This window comes from Lottia gigantea (genome assembly GCF_000327385.1).
Source record: "Lottia gigantea unplaced genomic scaffold LOTGIsca_214, whole genome shotgun sequence".
Taxonomy (NCBI): Eukaryota; Metazoa; Mollusca; class Gastropoda; family Lottiidae; genus Lottia; species Lottia gigantea.
In genome coordinates this window covers 35,680-56,249 of record NW_008708498.1, presented here as the reverse complement: position 1 = coordinate 56,249, position 20,570 = coordinate 35,680, and the positions used below count along the sequence as shown (strand labels likewise).

The 20,570-nt window shown below is 37.7% G+C and overlaps 2 protein-coding genes across 2 annotated transcripts; both read right to left on the bottom strand.

Moving 5' to 3' along the window:
• Positions 1 to 2,383: 2,383 nt before the first annotated feature.
• Positions 2,384 to 3,160, bottom strand: LOTGIDRAFT_174731 (hypothetical protein; the record flags this gene model as incomplete). Its single annotated transcript, XM_009054370.1, has 2 exons — positions 2,384 to 2,478; positions 2,743 to 3,160. The coding sequence occupies 2 exons, from the start codon at positions 3,158 to 3,160 to the stop codon at positions 2,384 to 2,386; spliced, it is 513 nt and encodes a 170-aa protein (XP_009052618.1).
• A 3,086-nt stretch (positions 3,161 to 6,246) lies between these two features.
• LOTGIDRAFT_174730 (hypothetical protein) lies at positions 6,247 to 8,470 on the bottom strand (the record flags this gene model as incomplete). Its single annotated transcript, XM_009054369.1, has 2 exons — positions 6,247 to 7,034; positions 8,452 to 8,470. The coding sequence occupies 2 exons, from the start codon at positions 8,468 to 8,470 to the stop codon at positions 6,247 to 6,249; spliced, it is 807 nt and encodes a 268-aa protein (XP_009052617.1).
• Positions 8,471 to 20,570: the final 12,100 nt, after the last annotated feature.

The window sequence follows — 20,570 nt, the reverse complement described above, 5'->3', positions numbered from 1 at the left end:
CAAACGTGAGTGACAAAAGCATAGACTTTCTCGATACCACAGTCTTTAAGGGAGATTCCATAGCAGAAACAAATAAACTGGATATTAAAGTGTATTTCAAAGAAACTGATACTCATCAACTCTTGCACAAGAGCTCCTTTCACCCAAAACATACCTTTTCTGGTATAATTAAGTCACAAGTTTTACGATTTCATCGAATTTGTACAAGATCTTCTGATTTCAACCAAGCCTGTACGATTGTTTTCTCAAAACTGAAAGAGCGTGGGTACTCTAAACGATTTTTACGAAACATTAAAAACTCCACCTTAGCACAGATAGCAGCTAAAAACAGACTTTATGCCGAAGTACCTCCAGGTTTAAGAAGTGCTCCATGTTTGTCTAGTAGATGCAAAACATGTCCCTTTATATCAGAAACTCATTATTTTGTAAGCAACTCTACGAATAAAAGGTACCCGATCCAGGAACATTTAACATGTGAACATTCGAATGTAATATATTTAATTTCATGCAAGAAATGTCCCAAACAATATGTGGGAGAAACTAAGAATAATTTACGAACTCGCTTTAATGCTCATAGGTCAGACATCAAATTAAAGAAAGACAAGCCTGTTTCTAATCATTTCAACCTCGACGACCATTCAATAGACGATCTCACCCTAATCCCAATTGAGCGTATAGAAATTGACTTGCCCGAAGATGAAACTACCAAATTCCGTCAATTTAGGGAGGCCCATTGGATTGAGACATTGAATACAGCAAGACCTATAGGACTAAATATTCATCATAATGTAGGCATAGCACCCTTTGTTGTCCCGTTTAATACAACCAGCAATCGAGCAAGCAAGATAGTTCATGCCCACTATAAGAGCCTTCAAGAGAAATTCCCCCATGTCTATAAGCAGAAAATGATAGTTGCATATTCAAAAAATAAGAACTTAAATGATAATATTGTTCATAGTAAACTAAAAACAATCAGTACATAACAGATACTATACTTATTTTTTCTAATTTCAGATCAGAATAAGAACAGAAGAAAACCCAATATCAAGACCCTTAATCCTAATTTCTAAATAAAGTGTCTGCTCCACCCTAGGCCTGTACATTTGGGAGAATGAAACCCTCCCTTCCCCGAAACCTAACCCTAACCATAACCCATACTCAGAGTGCAAGACCGATTAGATGGACTGCTGATGATGACACATGAGCGGCAGATTTGCTGGTCACTACTATGAACTCATTGACGTATTCGGGCAAGGGCCTCGAGAATAACCCTGTTACACTGGATTGGTCACTGGCAACCGCGAAGAAAACGCTAGAAAAGTCGCTATCAACCTGCGACATATGCGAACATATTGCTTTTCCTACGCGCGTTTCTAATACAATGTTTTGGTTTGGTGTACTTCACTTTTACTGCGTTTATGGAGATCTTATTACGTTTGTCTAAAGTCATTCTCGATTCCGTGGCGATCTCAACGGCGCCAACCATACAATATCTGACGCTCCCTTCACGCTTATACCACGCATGGGGCATGGTGGCCTTAACATACTCTGAGCTAATTTTCCATTGCCGCAGCAGCTCAGTTAGGGCGTCTTTTCGGTGTGGCAGCTCGAACTGTCAAGAGCACTTATTCAAACACTGAACTGAGCAATATTCTGATTCTATACTCTTATTAAGAAATATTTTATCTTAGATACTATAGGTAGTATAAGTTAAAAGTTCTTTTTCGAGTTTTACATTATTGACCAATATCCGTTTAAGTGTTTTATTGATATCGTATCGTACAAAAGGTGCAGTTTTATAGGGGGCGCCAAAACCATGTCTGCACCCCTAGCCAATTTCTAGACACCATGCCACTACTGTCAATCAAATCTGACATAATCTTTCATATATTACTTTTATAGATATATAGAATATATGGATAAGATATAGAAGAATAGAAATCGATATCAAAGGGTATCACTGATATTTCAACACCAATTACCCTTTTACCACCTTGGAAAATCGCGAGCACATTGATATATGGGATACAACGAAATTTAAAAGTCATTAAGGAGTCCTACATCTAGCCTAATCGTTAAATAGAAAATCCGGTCGTACATTCAATGCAGCTCCTAAATATGTTGTGTCTAACTGCATGGTTGGTTGGTAGATGACAAGTTAACGTTCGCTTCCAGCGGATGCTGATATCGCAAACTAGGTAGTTGTTGGTAGTCGTAGTAGTTGGTAGTTGGATTGGATCAAATTGGATGATTCGGTGTTGTTGGTTTGGTTGTTGATTCTTCGTTAGATCTGGTCGGGTCGAATGACATGGCGGTGAAACTCGGCCCTGAATGGTGTGGCGTGAGTTACTCGGTCTCCTTCATTCTTCCAAACTCGTTCTGATCATGGTATTTCTTGTTGATTGGTAGTCGAATGGTAGTCGTTGGTTTGGTTTGGTTTGGTTAGATTATCTGTTATCTGTTGGAAAACTCGAAGACCTGAAAAAAAAGAAAAAAAAAGAAAAAAAAAGAAAGTGAGAAAAAGAGGGGGGAAAGAGGGGGGGGGGGGGGGGGAAGCTTTCACAAAAGGGGGAAGAGACTTTGATTAAAAAAAAAACTTAGCCTATCTGTTCAAGACAGATTTGGTTATAAAATGAAAGACTAGTTCCATTATCGTATACCAGTGGTCCGTGGGTGGAGCCAAAACATTCTGTATGGTTAGTGGTATGCCGTTGGTTTCCAGGTACTCTAGTAGTGGCTTACGAGCGGGTTTCAGTTCAGTGCATTGAATGAGGATATGCGACCTTGTGGCAACGTGGCCGCAGCGACATTTAATGGCGTTGAACTGATGGTCTCGTAGTACGTTGTTGGTCCGGAGTCTGGTTGCCACTTTGCAGATGGCTACACATGGATGGTTTGGTTTGGTTTGGTTTGGTATCTTCGGATCAATCTGGTATCTTGCGGTGTCGAGGTTCCGTAACATGTCAGACCATTTCTGGTTGATCCTAGAAGATACGATACTGCAGAACTCCGAATAGGAGTATTCTACAGGCTCGATATCCTCCAGACTCAGACTTTCTTTGGCACAACGGTCTGCTTGATCATTGCCAGGAATGGAGACGTGCGATGGAACCCATACTAATTCAATCTTGTTGTTGTTGGTTTGGTAGTTGTGGATCATTCTTCTTATTTCGGAAATAACTTCTGACCTGCAATTGGAAGAGGTGAGAAAAATAGATTGGAGGCTGCTTAGCGAGTCGGATAGAATCGCGGCATGCTCCGTGTGATTGACGGACAACCATGCTACCGCGTCCCTGATGGCAAAAAGTTATGCTGTGAACACTGAACAGTGCGGGGGGATCCTTTTACTGATGCGGATGCCTTTTGCTGGGATGCACAAACCGTAACCTGTTGCGGTACTACTCTTGGAACCATCGGTGTAGATCTTCAAATGGTCGGCGTACACGGAATCAATGAGATCAAGAGCGTGAGCTCTTGCTCCCACTGGGTTCTCGTGCTTGTTGGTACTCTGGATCAGCTGGGTGTTGACTGTCGGGTTGGTAACCTTCCAAAACGGAGTAGCCGATAGGCGGCGTTCAAGGATCGTTACTTGATCGAGCTGATGCTCTCTCAATAGATCAATGACCGCTTGCCCGTAAGAAATACTCCGATTCTTCTGGTTATTTCCGACACGAGTAAATCTTCTGATGCTGGAATACGTCGGACAGCTTTCGGACAAATACTGAAGTTTCCCCCAGAATTTGAGAGATAGCTCCTCCCTCCGAAGAGAGAGGGGTTTCTCTCCCACCTCCTGAAGTAGCGCCTCATTCTTCGTACCTACAGCTGCCCTGGTGGCAATACGTATAGCTTTCATGTGTAGAACGTCGAGTTTCTTCAGTTGAGTATCACTTGCTTTACCATAGGCAATACAACCATAATCAATGACTGAACGAACCAGTGACCTGTACATCATCATTAGAGTTTCTCTGTTTGCTCCCCATGTGGTACCTGAAACATAACGCATAACATTTAAGATTTTTGTAGACCGGTTACAGATATAGTCAATGTGCGTACTCCAAGTAAGACACCTGTCAAAGTGTACTCCCAGGAACCTTACTGAATTCTCATGCTTAATCTTCACACCATTCAGTCTAAGGTCAATACTGTCGTGATCTTTCTTTCTGCTGCAGAACAAACCGACGGTTTTAGCTTCCGAAATAATGAAGCCCCAGTCGTTTGCCCATTTAGCAACTTGGTTCAGAGCAGTTTGCATACGCCATTTAACTTTATTGAGGTCATTGTGTGTGTCTAACTGCACGCGTGGTTTGGTTTATATAGCCAGTCATCGGCTGCTGATTGGTTGAGCACGCATGTGCATTCATAACAACTACTGCACGTGTTTGGTCTCGTTCGGGTACCAGTCTTCGTAAATCGGCGGAGATTGCCGATGTGAACTCGTAAGCTTGTTGTACAAGTAAATGGATAATCAAGACTGTAAACAAGGGAGATCAACTCCTGTAACAAAATGATAATAATAGGAACAATTTACCTTTTTATACGCCCACGTGAATATGTGGTCGTATATTGTCGTTGACCTGTCCGTCGGTCCGTCCGTCAACATTTCTTGTGAGCACTATAGAGACTACAGTTTTTATATGATTTTGATAAAACTTGGTGTGATGCTTTAGATTGATAAGATCTCGGTCAAGTTCGAATTTGACATATTTTCGATGAATGGTTTTTGAGTTATTGCCCTTGACTTTGTTAAAACGCCTCGAAATTTGTTAAAAATAGTTCGTGAGCAGGATTGAAGCTACAGTTTTCAACCGATTCTGATGAAACTTGGTGTTATCATTGAAAAGATCTCGGACAAGTTCTAACTTGAAGCATTTTCGATGAATGATTTTTGAGTTATTGCCCTTGACTTTGTTAAAACGTGTCAAAGTTTGTTCGTGAGCACAATAGAAGCTACAGTTATCAACCGATTCTGATGAAACTTGGTGTGATCATTGAAATTGATAAGATCTCGGACAAGTTTTAACTTGACGCATTTTCGCTGAACGGTTTTTGAGTTACTGCCCTTGACTTTGTAAAAACGCGTCAAAATGTGTTTGTTAGCACTATAGAAGCTACAGTTTTCAACCAAATTTGATCAAACTTGTTATGATCATTGGAATTGATAAGATCTCGGACAGGTTCTAACTTAAGGCATTTTCAACGAACGCTTTCGGAGTTATTGCCCTTGGCTTTGTAAAACGCTTCAAAATTTGTTTGTGAGCACAATAGAAGCTACAGTTTTCGACCGATTCTGATGAAACTTGGTGTGATCATTGGAATTGATAAGATCTCGGACAAATTCTAACTTGACGCATTTTCGATGAACGGTTTTTGAGTTATTACCCTTGACTTATGAAAAACGTGTCAAAATTTGTTTGTGAGCACAATAGACGCTACAGTTTTCAACCAAATTTGATCAAACTTGTTATGATCATTGGAATTGATAAGATCTCGGACAAGTTCTAACTTAAGGCATTTTCAACGAACGCTTTCGGAGTGATTGCCCTTGACTTTGTTAAACGCTTCAAAATTTGTTTGTGAGCACAATAGAAGCTACAGTTTTCAACCGATTTTGATGAAAATTGGTGTGATGAATGGAATTGATAAGATCTCGGACAAGTTCTAACTTGATGCATTTTTGATGAACGGTTTTTGAGTTATTGCCCTTGACTTATAAAACGTGTCAAAATTTGTTTGTGAGCACAATAGACGCTACAGTTTTCAACCGATGAAACTTGGTGTGATCATTGGAATTGATAAGATCTCGGACAAGTTCTAACATGAGATATTTTTGATGAACATTTTTTGAGTTATTGCCCTTGACTTTGTAAACACCCGTCAAAAGTTGTTTTTTGCCCTTGATTAGAGCTGTGTGATTTAATTGTTTGTTGTATTTGGGTTATTGATATTGATTTTAAAAAATTTTGTGGAATTACTCAGCATAAATAACTGGCATATATGTAATTGAATTCAAACTAATAAAATTTCTTCACTATGAGAAAATTCGTACTTTAGTATATGGCGTATGTTACCTTGTCTCGCAAGCTATCTTTTTATTAACCAAAGACAAAAACAAAGTTACAATCTTCTTGGCTAGCGATACTCAATCGATTTTTTAGACAGGAAATCATACAGCATGTTGTTGAAGTCATTGTTGTTCATTTTAATTTTCGGATTCTTTGTAAGATAATTGTCAATATCTTTTCTAGATTAAGTATGATGGTGATTGACAATATAGTTATCTGTAGACATCATTTTGGATCTGATATGGGTAAATCGAGTACTCCATAGGTTTTGGTAATCATGTAGAGCTGCTGTGTGACCTTTCAGTTGATGGTAAGTCAGTTCCAACTTTGCTGCTTTCATCAACAATTTAAGAAGCCCCAGCATAAAGGTTTGGCTTTTTCCTCTGTTGTACTTGGTTTGCTTGACGACAGCACTAAAAAGACCATCCCCAAACACCTGTCCTTCATTCATGATGCCGTCATAGAGTATTGTACCACTATCTTGATAAACAGTATTGAAGTTATCAACGAAGGTAGAGGTTACAGTCTTCAAAACTCCTGTTGAAAATGTGTAGATATATTCCAAGTCCGTATTAACAGCATTAATATTTTGCTCAGCACTAGAATACTGTTCTATTTTACTCCAATCAAACAGGTATTTCACTTCATCAAATTCTAAATCAACTTTATCGAATCGATTGTCAACTTCTTTGTACAGACGTTTAATGGATTTAAGTTCGGCTGATTCAGATTGTCCGAGAAATCCCATGATGAAGGAAACGAAGGGTCCAACGATCCCGAGATAGGGAGTTACAGCAGTAGCCAGTTTTCCAATGACATTGTTGAAATTTTTAGCCACAATAAAGTCACCAAGTTCCTTAGCTACTGATAAACCATTTTGGATGTTAGAGGCAGTGTCTCTTATTTCCTTGGTAGTAGTAACAGACACGTACAATACCAATAAAACACCAGCCAGCACCTTCCAATTCATGTCTGAAAAAATCAATAGAAAAACCGTTAGTTTAAGTGTTGTCCCGATATCCAGGCAATTCATCAGGACATTGCCACGTATTAAGACAGAGGGATTGTCTTTTGCTATAAAAAATAATCAAATATAATAATTCAACATATTAGGTTTATTTATGATGAAATACAGGAACGGCTTATAACACAGTTCAAATCAAATCTTCTCACACCATGAAATCAATGAATAATATTGATAAAGTTACAAGTCACTGTAACTGCGACTGAGAACCGCAACTGGTTAGAAAAAACAGTTCCTGATTGTAACAGAACTCTCAAAACGAGCTAAATATTAACAAAAAGTTTTTATAGCATCCATGTGCTTATTTTCAACAGGAAGTTCTAATAATCTAGGAACACTAGTCTTTTTCCTCCAGACGTAAATGTCAATTCAATAGACAATATAAAAATGCAAGATTATCCAGACCAATTAGATTTAGACTACAAATATTAAATTATTAATAAAATTGCAATCAGACCACAAATATTTTCTTACATTGAAATAAACTTAAAATGGTAGCCACAAGTGTTTAGGTTTGAACAGTGTCTCATGAAATGCGACTCGTCTTTTTAACTATCGAATGTGGATAATTCTGGACACACGTGGATTTGAAGCCTCAAATTTCGACGGTGAGCTGTGAACACTATAACTGATTGGCTGAGCTAAAAGGAATCTCGTTTTTGAGACAAAGGTATGATTGATACAAAAAGTTGGAACACCTTTCCCTTTAATCTAGTTTGTGGTTCGTTCCTCCAGCGCTTGTTGAGATTTACAGTGAAGTATTAATTCCAGTGCTTGTTTGCATGTAAACCGAAACATCTGCCTATATTCCAGTCTCTGATAGATATTTTGAAAGTTGGTTAGTGTAGAGACAGTAAACCTAATCTACAGTCATCGTAAAGGTAATTTAATATTATATGAGAAAAAAGTCGTCGGAGGTGTAGAAAATCCCCATATAATAGGGCCTAGTTTTTCTGACTCCAGTGAATATATGTCAAAATATCTATCAGAGCAGTGCTTCTCATTCTTTTTTCACCCTGTTCACCTGACCTCTACACTACCAGATGCCACCAAGCCCTTTCAATAATCAAGTAAATAATTTTATTCACATTTACTGAATATCACTCTTTATTACAAAAAATAATCAATATTGATATGGTCAGATTTTGATAATGAGATGATAGTTCTTAGTGTGTGCCGCCCTGAGCTTGATGTTCACGAATCAAAGATTTACTGTCCGGTATCAGTCTGGTCAGCTTCAGACACAGGTCTTCACGTCTAGTTATCAGTGGCGGAGCCAGGTTTACGTCCTAGGGAAGGGGGGAGTGGGTGGGGGCGAAATATCCGAGCTTGCCTGAATTTTTTACCTAGATTTGAAATTTTTACCTGCAAAAGTTGCTCTCATGGCTGTGAGCACTTTTTTAAGTCTTTACTGACCCAATTCGGAGAGTTGGGAATTTTACACCCACCGCCTCTAAGATATAATACAATAGTTGTGTTTATGTTTTGACAAATGTCTGTGTTTGACTATAATAATGAACCTATAACAAAACACAGGACAATATTATAGAATATAACACACTTCTTTAATAAGGTTAGGCACATATGTGTTTTATATTCCATAATATTGTCTTGTGTTTTGTTATATGTGCTCCTCGCTTCTATATGTCGTTCAAATCTTACAATAATAAACCTACCTGGATGATTTCTATAATAATGTCTATGATAGTATTTAATTTTCTCTTTTTATACTAGGAGAATAGATAAGACATTCAAATTAAGATACAGCCAGACAAGGTAATATACACCCACTAGCAGCTTTGATTTTAAATAAAAATATTTAGCAGTACAGTAACAATCACCAGTATGAAATATTCAACCTTCAGTCATACACTTCTTTTAAACTGAACAGATTACAAAATCTCTCAAGAATTGTGCCTTCTAGAGTGTTTACGAGCTAACAATTTAAAGCGTTTCCAAGAACAAGGGCAATAACTCATACCAATTATTTTTCTATTTTTCTGATTTTAATAGGGTTCATCCTTGGGTGATAACAAACACTCCTACCATGTTTCGTCAAAATCTGTCAAGAATTGTGTCTTGTAGAGTGTTTGTTTAGCAATTGTTGACGGACGGGCGGACGAACGAACGGACCGACGGACATGGGTGACGCTAATATACGGCCCCATTTCATGAGGGCGTATAAAGATAAGGCTGACAACGACAGAGCATAACAGCTGTCTGGAGGGATGGGAAAATCATGTCAGATTAAATGCACAATTGTACAAAAACATTTTTCGTGACCTGACCTTCATTCTTCTTATCTTATAATGGATTCAAAATGGCTGATAAAGAAGCAAAATATTCATGATTTATATTATTACAAATTATTTCACACATCCAAATAATTCATAACATGGAAGAACTATAAAAAGTATTCACAAGAGACTGAAAGATTTGCATTGTCCCTAAGCCACAGCCAAAACTAAAAAACAAACAAAACTTATATACAGGGGGGTGGGCACTTGCCCCACCAGCTACATAAAATTAAGGGGAACCAATTATTCAAATCCCATTTTAACACCAGTCAGCAAAAATCCACAATTATCACCGAAGCGACCCTCTCTTATTACGATTTTAGATATTCAAAATATTACAGAAATCTGCAGAATTTGCTGTTTTGAGTGCTTGGTTTATTTACCCTTCATACTCATAGTGCAAGGGTTAACCCTAACCCTAACCCTAACCCTAACTCATAGTGCAAGACCGATTAGATGGACCGCTGATGATGACACATGAGCAGCAGATTTGCTGGTCACTACTATAAACTAATTGACGCATTCGGGCAAGGGCCTCGAGAATAACCCTGTTACACTGGATTGGTCACTGGCAACTTCTTATAATACTCAAATCATTGCACTAAATCTAATATTTTTTCCGAAAAAACACCCTGGTTGTTTATAGGTATATCATAATATCTCCTAAAAGTGGACTCATTTGACCACCCAGAAGTGTCCAAAATTGATTTTAGAGGAACACAAGCTCTACTAGCAGCTGAACATGAAGCAGATCGAATACTATATGGGACAAAAATATCCATTTCTACACCTGCACGTTTTGAAACTAGTTTTATCCATCTAGTTACAGTGTCCCGTGACACAGGTTTATGTGGTTTCACATAACTTAAAAATAACCTATAACTCATAACACTTTTAATACACATAGTCTCCTATCTGGACCATAAGCTTTAACAACAATTTCCTTTTGTTGGTAGCCTGGTCGAGTTTGTTTCAACAAATCACCTTGTATAATTTTTACAAAGAAATTAGATAAAGTAATATTACGAATGTCGATTAACTGAATGGTCTGAATTCTTTGACCTGTTAATAGTGCTAATAATGTAACTAATTTCAGTGTCAGTGTTTAAAATGAAATCTTTTTCACTGGAGACAATGTTTGCAAATATTTGAACACAACATTAGTGTCCCAAATCACCCGATTCCTGGGTGTTGCTGGTCTCAAACATACCTCTCTCACATGACACTGAAAAGACTGCTTAGTAAATTCAATAATGTCTCAAAAGAGGATATCAAGAAAATTATAACATCTTCTGCTAATAAATCTTGTCAATTAGATCCAATTCCAACTTGGCTTCTAAAAGAATGCGGAGATTCTACCAAGTATTACTGACATAATAAATTCTGCGCTTTCTACCTGTACATTTCCTGAATCGTTAAGTGTGCAAATGTTAGACCACTTCTTAAAAAACCATCACTGGATCCAGATAACTTCAAAAACTATCGGCCTGTCTCCAACTTAAACTATGTATCTAAGGTTCCTGAAAAATGTATTGCTAAACAAATTGTACGGGATGGGCGGTAAGTTTACCGGCGTTGGGTTCTCAAATGCTTATAGAAAGGCTCCGAATCAAAAAATGAGGACTGTATACTCATTCAAATGTGCAGGTCCAATCATTCATTCAAGTTCTGTGTTTACAAATCTTTAATCAGCCATCTTTATTTTTACATAAGGGAGATAACTCTTATAAACATAATATAATTACCGTACCACTTGACCGTTTAAAGTAACTCAGTCACACTCCCCCCTGATGACCAGTGGAATGAGTTAAAGTCCTATATTTAAACGAATGAAGTGGTCATCACCCAATTTGAAATAATTTGAAAGTCTATCATGTAGCTTTAAATTGAAACAGTTAAAGATCCTTCATCCACGATTTCCTCTTTTCATTTGCCTTTTTGGCTGCTGTTCGCTTTGGTCTCGGTGTTCGAGTCTCTTCTTTTGGAAATATAACATCGGCTTCATCACTTCTATCATCCGGTTTCAAAATTGTTTCTTCGGATTCTGTTGACTTTTGAATTTCCATAGGATATAAATGCTGCACAGGTCTGCGAAGAGTTCTGGTTTTACCATCTTTGGTGTGAACGCGAACTATAGCTCCACGTGTTTGGTTGTCGTTACCTGTTATCAATTGCTCAATTTTACCCAATTTCCATTGGCCTCTTCGGTGATCTTGATCGAGAATAACAACTACATCTCCGATATTAGCAATTGATTTAACTTGTGGACTATGACGGTGAGATGAGCGTAGTTCTAAAAGATATTCCGTTTTCCATCGTTCCCAAAAATGGTTTATTGTGTTTTGGAGATATACCATTCGTCTAGTTATTTCGTTGTGGGTAGGGTCATAGTCTGGATCTTGGTTAGTATTTGAATTTACATCTGGTAAATTGGTAACTCTACGACCATACAAAAGATGAAAAGGGGTCAAAGGTTCTTCCACATCCTCTGTCGAGGTTACGATAGGGGCCGAGAGTTGAGCACAGCTTCTGCTTCAATCAGGACAGTTTCTAATTCTTCATAAGTAAGTTTGGCTCCACCGACGGTCTTCTTCAGACATCTTTTTGTGGACTTGATAAGTCGTTCAAATATGCCACCCCACCATGGGGTCCTTTCAAGGTTAAAGGACCAATGAATGCCTTTGCCCTGCAAGTAATAATTGAAATCCGGATCCTTGGAAAGCTTCTCAAAATGTGTCGCTGCTGATGTGAAAGTTTTCCCATTGTCAGATAAAATCTTTACGGGTAGGCCCCTTCTTGATGTGAAACGTTGAAAACATCGAAGGAACGATGATGTCTGCATATCAGGCACTAATTCCAAGTGAACCGCTCTACTGGAACAACAGGTGAACAAGCATATCCATACCTTCTGTTGTAAATCTTTGTCATTGGTTTTCACATAAAGTGGACCAGCAAAATCTACTCCTATATGACTAAAAGGTGGATTTTCAGTGACTCTGAAGTTAGGTAGTTGTGGTGCGGGAGCTGGATCATAAGGTTTGCAATCATATCTTCGGCATGTGACGCAACCATGTATAAGTCTTCTTACAAATTGACGTCCCTTTATTATCCAAAACCGAGATCTGAGTTCTGTTAAAGTTGCCTTTGTTCCACTATGCATAACTTGTTTATGGCAATCTCGTACTATTAGTGATGTTAAGTGATGATGAGAATCTAATAAGATAGGAAATTTTGCACTGTCTGGTAAACTTGAATTGGCTAATCTTCCTCGACGCCTCAAAATATGTGCTTCATCTTCGTAAACGTCAAATTGTCGTTTCCAATTACCAAAGTTCTTGTTCTGTCTTAAAGATTTCTGAATCTCCTTTATCCATAAAATTTCAGCATGCCTAATTTCTTCTAAAGACAAGAATTTTTCTGTATATGTTCAATCTGGATGCTGGTTCGAATGTGCCTTCAGCTTATAGACGAATCTCATTACATAAGCTGTAATCCTGAAGAGTCTGTTTGCGTTGCTATATTCTTCTGCGTCGATAATGTTAGTTAAGTTCTCTGTGTCTTCCTGGTCTACTAATAATACAGAATCATATTCTGCCTTGTCTTTGGCTTTCATCTCCGATATACATTCTACTGGTGTAATTTCTGGTACCATAGTAGATTCGTTAACCGTGTCATTGTTGATTATCCATTTTGGTCCCTCTGTCCATAGCCGATTGTGTAAGAATTCTTTAGGATGTCTACCCCGTGACGGAATATCAGCAGGATTATCTAAGCCATGGCAAGGAGCCCATGCTGTGACGGGTACCAAAGTTCTAATTTCGTTGACTCTGTTTTGAATGAAAGGTTTCCATTCTTTCGATTGTTGCACTATCCAATGGTAGCTCACCTTTGAATCTGTAAAACATCTGGGATCTTCTAATTTCACTTCATATTGGATAGCCGTTTGAATCGTTGATATTAGGCGTGATAGGATCAGAGCAGACAAAAGTTCTAGTCGTGGGATAGTCTGGTGAATCAAAGGGGCTACTCTGGTTTTAGACGCCACGAACTTTACATATTCCGATGACTGTGTAATGACGTGTAGATAAACAACAGCTGCATACGCTCTTTGTGATGCATCGCAAAATCCTACAAGTCTGCATGATCGACGATCAGTATCTTCTACGAAGTAGCATCTTGGAATGTTTATAGTTTTGATCTCTGATATGCTGCGAGTTAAATCGTTCCATTGGTTAAGGTTTTCTCCATCTAGTGCTTCATCCCAATCGACTTTAGATTTACATAATTCTTGGAAAAGTATCTTAAATTGTATAGTAAGTGGTGAAATGAATCCAAGTGGGTCGAAAAATCTAGAGGCTATGCTAACTACATTCCTCTTGGTAGGCTCTGCTTCAATCGCTGAGTGGTAAATATCTTGGAGATCAAAAATAAATTCATCTGTAGTATACTTCCAACGTATTCCAAGTATTTTCTGTTCTCCATGTTCTTGCTCTGTATTTGATCCGACTGTGCTCTTGCTAAAAGTTTCATCTTCTTCTGAAATCTGATTGGTGCTGATTTCCATGGGTAAAATGTGTCTCGATTCTAATTGTGTCTCTTCAAAGGTGATTCTCTCTCTAAGCTGTGATGAATTCGATACAAATTTTCTTAAATTAAAACCTCCTTCAGCTAATATTGACTTCGATTTCTGATAAATATTAAAAGCGTCTTCTTCATTTTTTGCTCCAGAAGTTAAGTCATCAACGTAAATTGATCTCATAAATAACTCTACAAATTCAGGATCAATTGTTGTAATATCTTTCCATGTGGTATTTTATGGTGGCGTTGAGTAGGAATGGACTAGATGATACTCCGAAAACAACTCTGGTAAACCGGAAAACCTTTAATTTTGGGTCAGCCTTATGGATATCATCAACCCATAAAAATCTCAGTACATCTCTGTCTTCTTCTTTCATCGATACCATAAGAAAGGCTTTCTCTATATCTGCGATAAGTGCTATTCTGTGTGTTCTGAATCTAATAATAATGTCAAAAATCTTCTGATTAAGTGGTGGACCAGAATATAGACAATCGTTTAGTGATGGCGTTGTTGAAGTTTTCGCTGAAGCATCGTAAACAATGCGTAGTTTTGTTGTCAATTTTTCTCTCCTGATTACTGCGTGATGAGGAAGGTAATGTACTTGTAATGTATATGAATGTATGAATGAATGAATGTAATGTATCTCCCCTTTCTCCGCTTGTGCAATTCACTTCTTCTAATATTCCACTCTTAACCTGCTCTCTTATAATCTTATCATACTCCCTGAACAAATCTGTATCTGCCCTCAGTCTCTTCAATAAATTGTTCAATCTTCTGTTGCATAACTGGAAGTTGTCAGGTAGAATCGGGTGTGGCTGTTTCCATGGCAACATGACTTCGTATCTGTGGTCAGTGAACCGTATGTTCTCGGTCAAATCATCATATGCTGTTTTGTTCTGTAGTCCGAGTGATTCAATTTCCCAGAATTTTTTAAGTTGCTCATCCAATGATATGTGTAAGGTTGTCACCAAAATATGCTCCACTGTTTTCAAGTTGCTTCCAGAGGGACCAGAAAATACCTAACCAAGTTTAGTCTCCATTGCAGTAGGGCCTGACTCCCCCCGTAATATACGTCCGGTGACAATATTCCAATACTGGTCAGATCCAATAAGTATGTCAATTTCAGTATCTGTGTTACTATTTGTAGAATCAGCAAACTTCAAATTGGTATATCGGTGATATTTAATCTTAACTTCGTCCAGGTTTTGACCTCTAAGTGGTTGACAAATAATCGGTACTACGAAGGCTGTCATCATAATGTCGTTACCATATGAATTCTTTACCATAAATTTTACAACTTCTATATCTTGTGAATACTCCTCAGTTGATCAAATTGTTTTAATCTTGACCGTACTTGTAGTAGTCGTTTCTAACTGCAATAATTCCCGTAGGTTCTTTGTGATGTAAGTTCGTTGACTTCCTGTATCTAAAATACTTCGACGCTTTGCTATAAGTGAAGATAAGTTCGGATTATAAACCTCTGCCGTGGCGGTTGGTAAAAGTACTGAACATGAAGTTTCTGCTGTATACAAAACTGCTGCATGGTTACCATTTCTTGAGTCTTGATCATTTATAGATGAAGAAGAATCTCTCTGAACAACAGGGCATATACTAATGTGGTGTATAATTACAGTGTGGGCAAGTCTTCTGTTCACTACAGTTTCTTCCGATGGGTTTCTTCTCAAACAAATAAACACCTCCCTGTTTTCTTCAAAATTTCCTTTCTAGCAGCAATATTACTCACTGTTCTGCAGGAATTGGATGTGTGGGGCTTGTTACAATAAGTGCACCCATGTGTTGTACTCGATGAACTATTATCCGATGTATATAAAGCAGTGGTAGTAGATTGTCGCTGTGGTGGTGTGTTCGATACATTCCTATAGCTATTAGTTGATGGTGGTGTGGTCGCTTTATATCGAAAATTACTACTAGATGTGACAGTTCTTTCTCGTGCTTCTAATTCTCGCAACATAATACCAAGGACTCTCTCGAACTCCCAGTCGTCATCTCCGACTTCCCGACCAATAATAATTTTCAATTCATGTGGTATTCTATCCATAAAGCTTGTTGACAATAAATTTCCGTAAGATGTTGAAGGTACTCCCAGTGTCTGCAAACTTCTTACATTCGACTCAAATTACATCATACATTTGTCTCAAACCTCGTAGATTATGCATATCTGTTACAGAATTCAAATTCAATAAAAGTTTCATGTGTCTATCAATTATCTGTTGGCGATTTCCAAAACGTTTCTTTAAAATTGTTACGGCTTCCTCATAATTGCTCGAGCTGAGTGGTAAACCGGATATGGAGTTAGCTGCAGATCCATCAAGTAATGATTTCAAATAATTAAATTTATCGATATCTGTTAAAGATGGGTTGCTGTGTATTGCTGAATTGTATGAGTCCCAAAATTCTTGCCATTTTGAATATTCTCCGTGAAAGGTTTTCAAAGTCAGTTTTGGTAGTTTGACATGGATGCCAGTGTGTGATCTAGTTCCTGTGGTCGATGTGTGACGTGTGTTTGAATTTGCATCATCATCCGATTGAGGTTGTTCTGTGGAAAGTTCCTCATTATCATGATCAGATATTGGTTGGTGCTGTACAGGCATCTGTGAGGTGCTAGGTTGAATTCCCAAAACAGTTGAGACCTCATTTCTCCTATCTGACATACTCTCTATTTCTGATAATTTCGATTCTAATTTAACAATTGTAAGTTGTGTGGTTTCTCTGAAAACATCTGATTCTTCGATCTCCTTTTCAAAATCATCATCCGACTTTAAACCATCTAAAATTGCGTCATCTAAATCCTTCAGAACTGTAAGTTTTTCTTTTAGGCTTAAAATCAACTGTGATGTCTTTTCCTTTATAGTCAGAATATTCGGATTATCTGCTTTGCTAATTGACGTCTCAAATATTTCTCCAGACATCGAAAGAAGTCGCTTTAAGGAAGATCTGTGGCCACCTCGAATCCGTCTCTTCTTTGCGTTTTCTCCAGACATAGTGAACCAGTCGTATTTATCTTAACAACTTCAAATTATTCTGTAAAACAAACTCAGTAACAGGTGAAGGTCGTCTGTCCTCTCCAGTTGGCAAGTTGCCAATTTTCTAGAAAATTCTTCGTGGGAATTTTTAATTATATCCGTCTCGTCGGACCATGTACGGGATGGGCGGTAAGTTTACCGGCGTTGGGTTCTCAAATGCTTATAGAAAGGCTCCGAATCAAAAAATGAGGACTGTATACTCATTCAAATGTGCAGGTCCAATCATTCATTCAAGTTCTGTGTTTACAAATCTTTAATCAGCCATCTTTATTTTTACATAAGGGAGATAACTCTTATAAACATAATATAATTACCGTACCACTTGACCGTTTAAAGTAACTCAGTCACACAAATCATAGATCATGTGGACGAATTTCAAACTAAGTGTTTCAGAGTGCCTACAGAAAACACCATAGTACTGAGACAGCCTTACTCAGGGTGCAAAATGACATTCTGAACGCAATTGATTCTAAAAACTGTGTTCTCCTTATCCTACTAGATTTGCTTGCCGCCTTTGATACTGTTGATCATGGAATCCTGCAAGATAGACTTACATCTGATTTCGGAACCAGTGGTAATGTACATGACATTCTAAAATCCTATCTCTACAACCGATGTCAAAGAGTTGTAATAGATGGCAATTACTCTCCTAAAGCCTATCTCCGTTATGGTGTTCCTCAAGGGTCGGTCCTCGGTCCTATTCTTTTTACTTTATACACTTCCACACTTGGTAAAATTGTTAATAATTATGGAATATCTTTTCATTTGTATGCAGACGACACATAGCTTTACATCGCATTTAAACCAGAATCGGAATTCATCCCATCCAAGCTTTGGATACAACAGTGCCTTGAAGAAATTCCTACTTGGATGTCATCAAATTTCCTCAAACAGAGTACCTGCTTATAGGTTCTGATCACCTCCTCTCTAAACTTGACAACACCGGTAATCTGTCTGTTTCAATTGGAAACTCCCTAATACAGTCGAGTGAGTCTGCATGAAATATTGGTGTTATATTTGATAAGAGACTGAACATGGAGCTCCAAATCAATAATACATGTAAGAACTGTCACTATCAACTCAAAATACATTTCCAGTGATGCCCTAAAATCACTTGTTCATGCTTTAGTAACCTCAAGGCTGGACAACATGAACTCTCTTCTGCCAGGACTTCTTCCATCGACTAACAAATAAATTACAATTCGTACAAAATTCTGCTGCTCGTCTAATAACTGGTTCAAGACGTTTTGATCACATCACACTATTATTATAATCAGTTGTTTATTGTATTCGATATAAAATTGTCCTGATGACTTTTAAATGCATCCATAACTTGGCTCCATCATACCTTTGTGAACTGGTCTCTTCATACATCCTACCACGCCTTTTAAGATCGTCTAACTCCTTTCTTATCACACATAAATCTGCCAACCTTCATACATATGGAATGAGAAGTTTTTCATACCAGGCCCCATATCTATGAAGCAGTTTACTAATAGAACTGTGCTATTGCGAGTCTTTGAATATTTTTAAACAGAAACTAAAAACTCACTATTTTAGGGAAGCTTTTTAATTATTATTCAAACAACTTTTTAATTTTCAACAGTTTCAACTGTTTAACTTTTCATCATAGTGTGTGAATCTATTATAAATCCCAAATAGGTAATTGACTGGCAAGGTTTAGAAACTGATTTAGTTGGATGTACTGTAAATCCAGCCTTTAATGATGCATAGACTGTGTCAATAACATTTGTTCTACAATCATCTAATAAACTGTCTTCTATGAATGCAGTGTTCAAATGACCTTTGTGAAAATAACACCTTTGTTAATTTTGTAAACTGTCTAGGTGCACTTGAAAGACCATTGGGTAAAGACGTGAATTGAAATAATTGACCTTCCCATTTGAATTTAAGGAATTTTCTCTGAAATATAATTACATTTACAGAGTAGTAGGTCTCAAACAAATCTATAGAAGCCATGTAGCAATTGCGTGTGATCAAATTTAAAGCATGAGAAAGTGTTTCCATTTTGAAATATCTGTACACAACAGATTCGTTAAATTCTTTAAGGTCTAAAATAATCCGCAAGGAACAATCCTTTTTGCCCCTCGTAAATATATTAGAAACATATTGAGCTTCTTCATTAATGGTTTTTTCAATTATGCCTTTCTCTAACATTACAGAAAGTTGTTCCAACATGTTTTTTTCTTATCTGAAGGAAACTTATAGGGATAAGGTATTCTGTTCTGATCAGGTAAATCTGACAATTCAATGGTGACACCTGCTACATCTTTTGATACATTTCGTCTGATGTCATACTTCTCCAAAATTTTCTTTTAATTCTCCAGCCCTATATTGCTGACAAATAAGTGGGAGATTATTAAACCTTGTACAAATTGATACCAATCTAAACAACTGGATTTTAAAATATAACTTACTAGATCATTTCTAGGTATATCTTGCGAAGAAAGTTTATCTACTGTCATTTCTTCTGATAATCTCTTTTTTCTTTCCCAGACCATTTTTACTGGATTTTTCCTTTTGTGTCCCCCTTCGATTGTATAAAAAAGGCTTCCTGTAATTGAGTTTGAAATCGGTGTAACGTCTTGGGTATTGACCACTACCTGAAGCTGGAGCTACATTGGAGCTTACTTGGTTTACGTCTTTGAGGTCTTTTATCCTCTTGCCTAGCTCTTCCTCAAAAAGAAACTTGGAAGGACCCAATTGACTTGCAATGTTAGCACTACAAAGTTGATGAAATTTCTGATTTAAATCAGGTTTGAGTGCTTCTCGTCTTTGTTGATTTAAGGCCTGATAAGATTGGCCCATTAATGTCATTGCATCCATAGCTATTTTGACAACCTTAGTTAAACTGTCGGATTGTTTCCGGAGTGAAATAAGTTGGCCAACTAGAACTATGACTAATTCTGTCTTAAATTTTCTGATAGTTTAAGTCATTTGTTCTCGTTGCTGACTTGATGTTGGACCAAATTTCCCTGTTAACTAAGTGCTTGTGAATCTCCACATTTTGTGGCCTTAGGTATTTCTCCAAGATTTCTTTCAGTTTCTCATCTGTTAAATAGCCAGAGAAAAGTTTATTCATGATTTCAGTAACTTTACTGCTGATAGGCGGCCCAGTTTTTTCCTTGGACGCGTTGTATTCTGCAGACAGAAAATCTTCAAATTCAGAAGAATCGTCGGTCTTTTTATCCTGTTCCGATTTGTCAGTACGAGTAGGAATAGTGCTTGACAAATGTTCGTCGATTTGATCAACAACATGTTTAGCATAATCTCTTTGAGTAAGAGGGAAATCCTCATCAGAATCACTCATTTCGTGAACGCGTTTACTTCTCTTTCGTCCATTAGGCCTATTGGCATTGTTTATATCGTAAACAGGTCTGTCGTCTTCACTGACGATTGGCAATTTCCTCAGAGTATGAACGGGATTTATCCCTATGTTCTTTTTCGTTCGTCACAAGTTTTGCGCCGATGGCAATGGCGGTCTCTCTACATTGGCTACCCTTTCCCCCATCCACTTCACCAGTTGTGGTGTTATCAGTATAG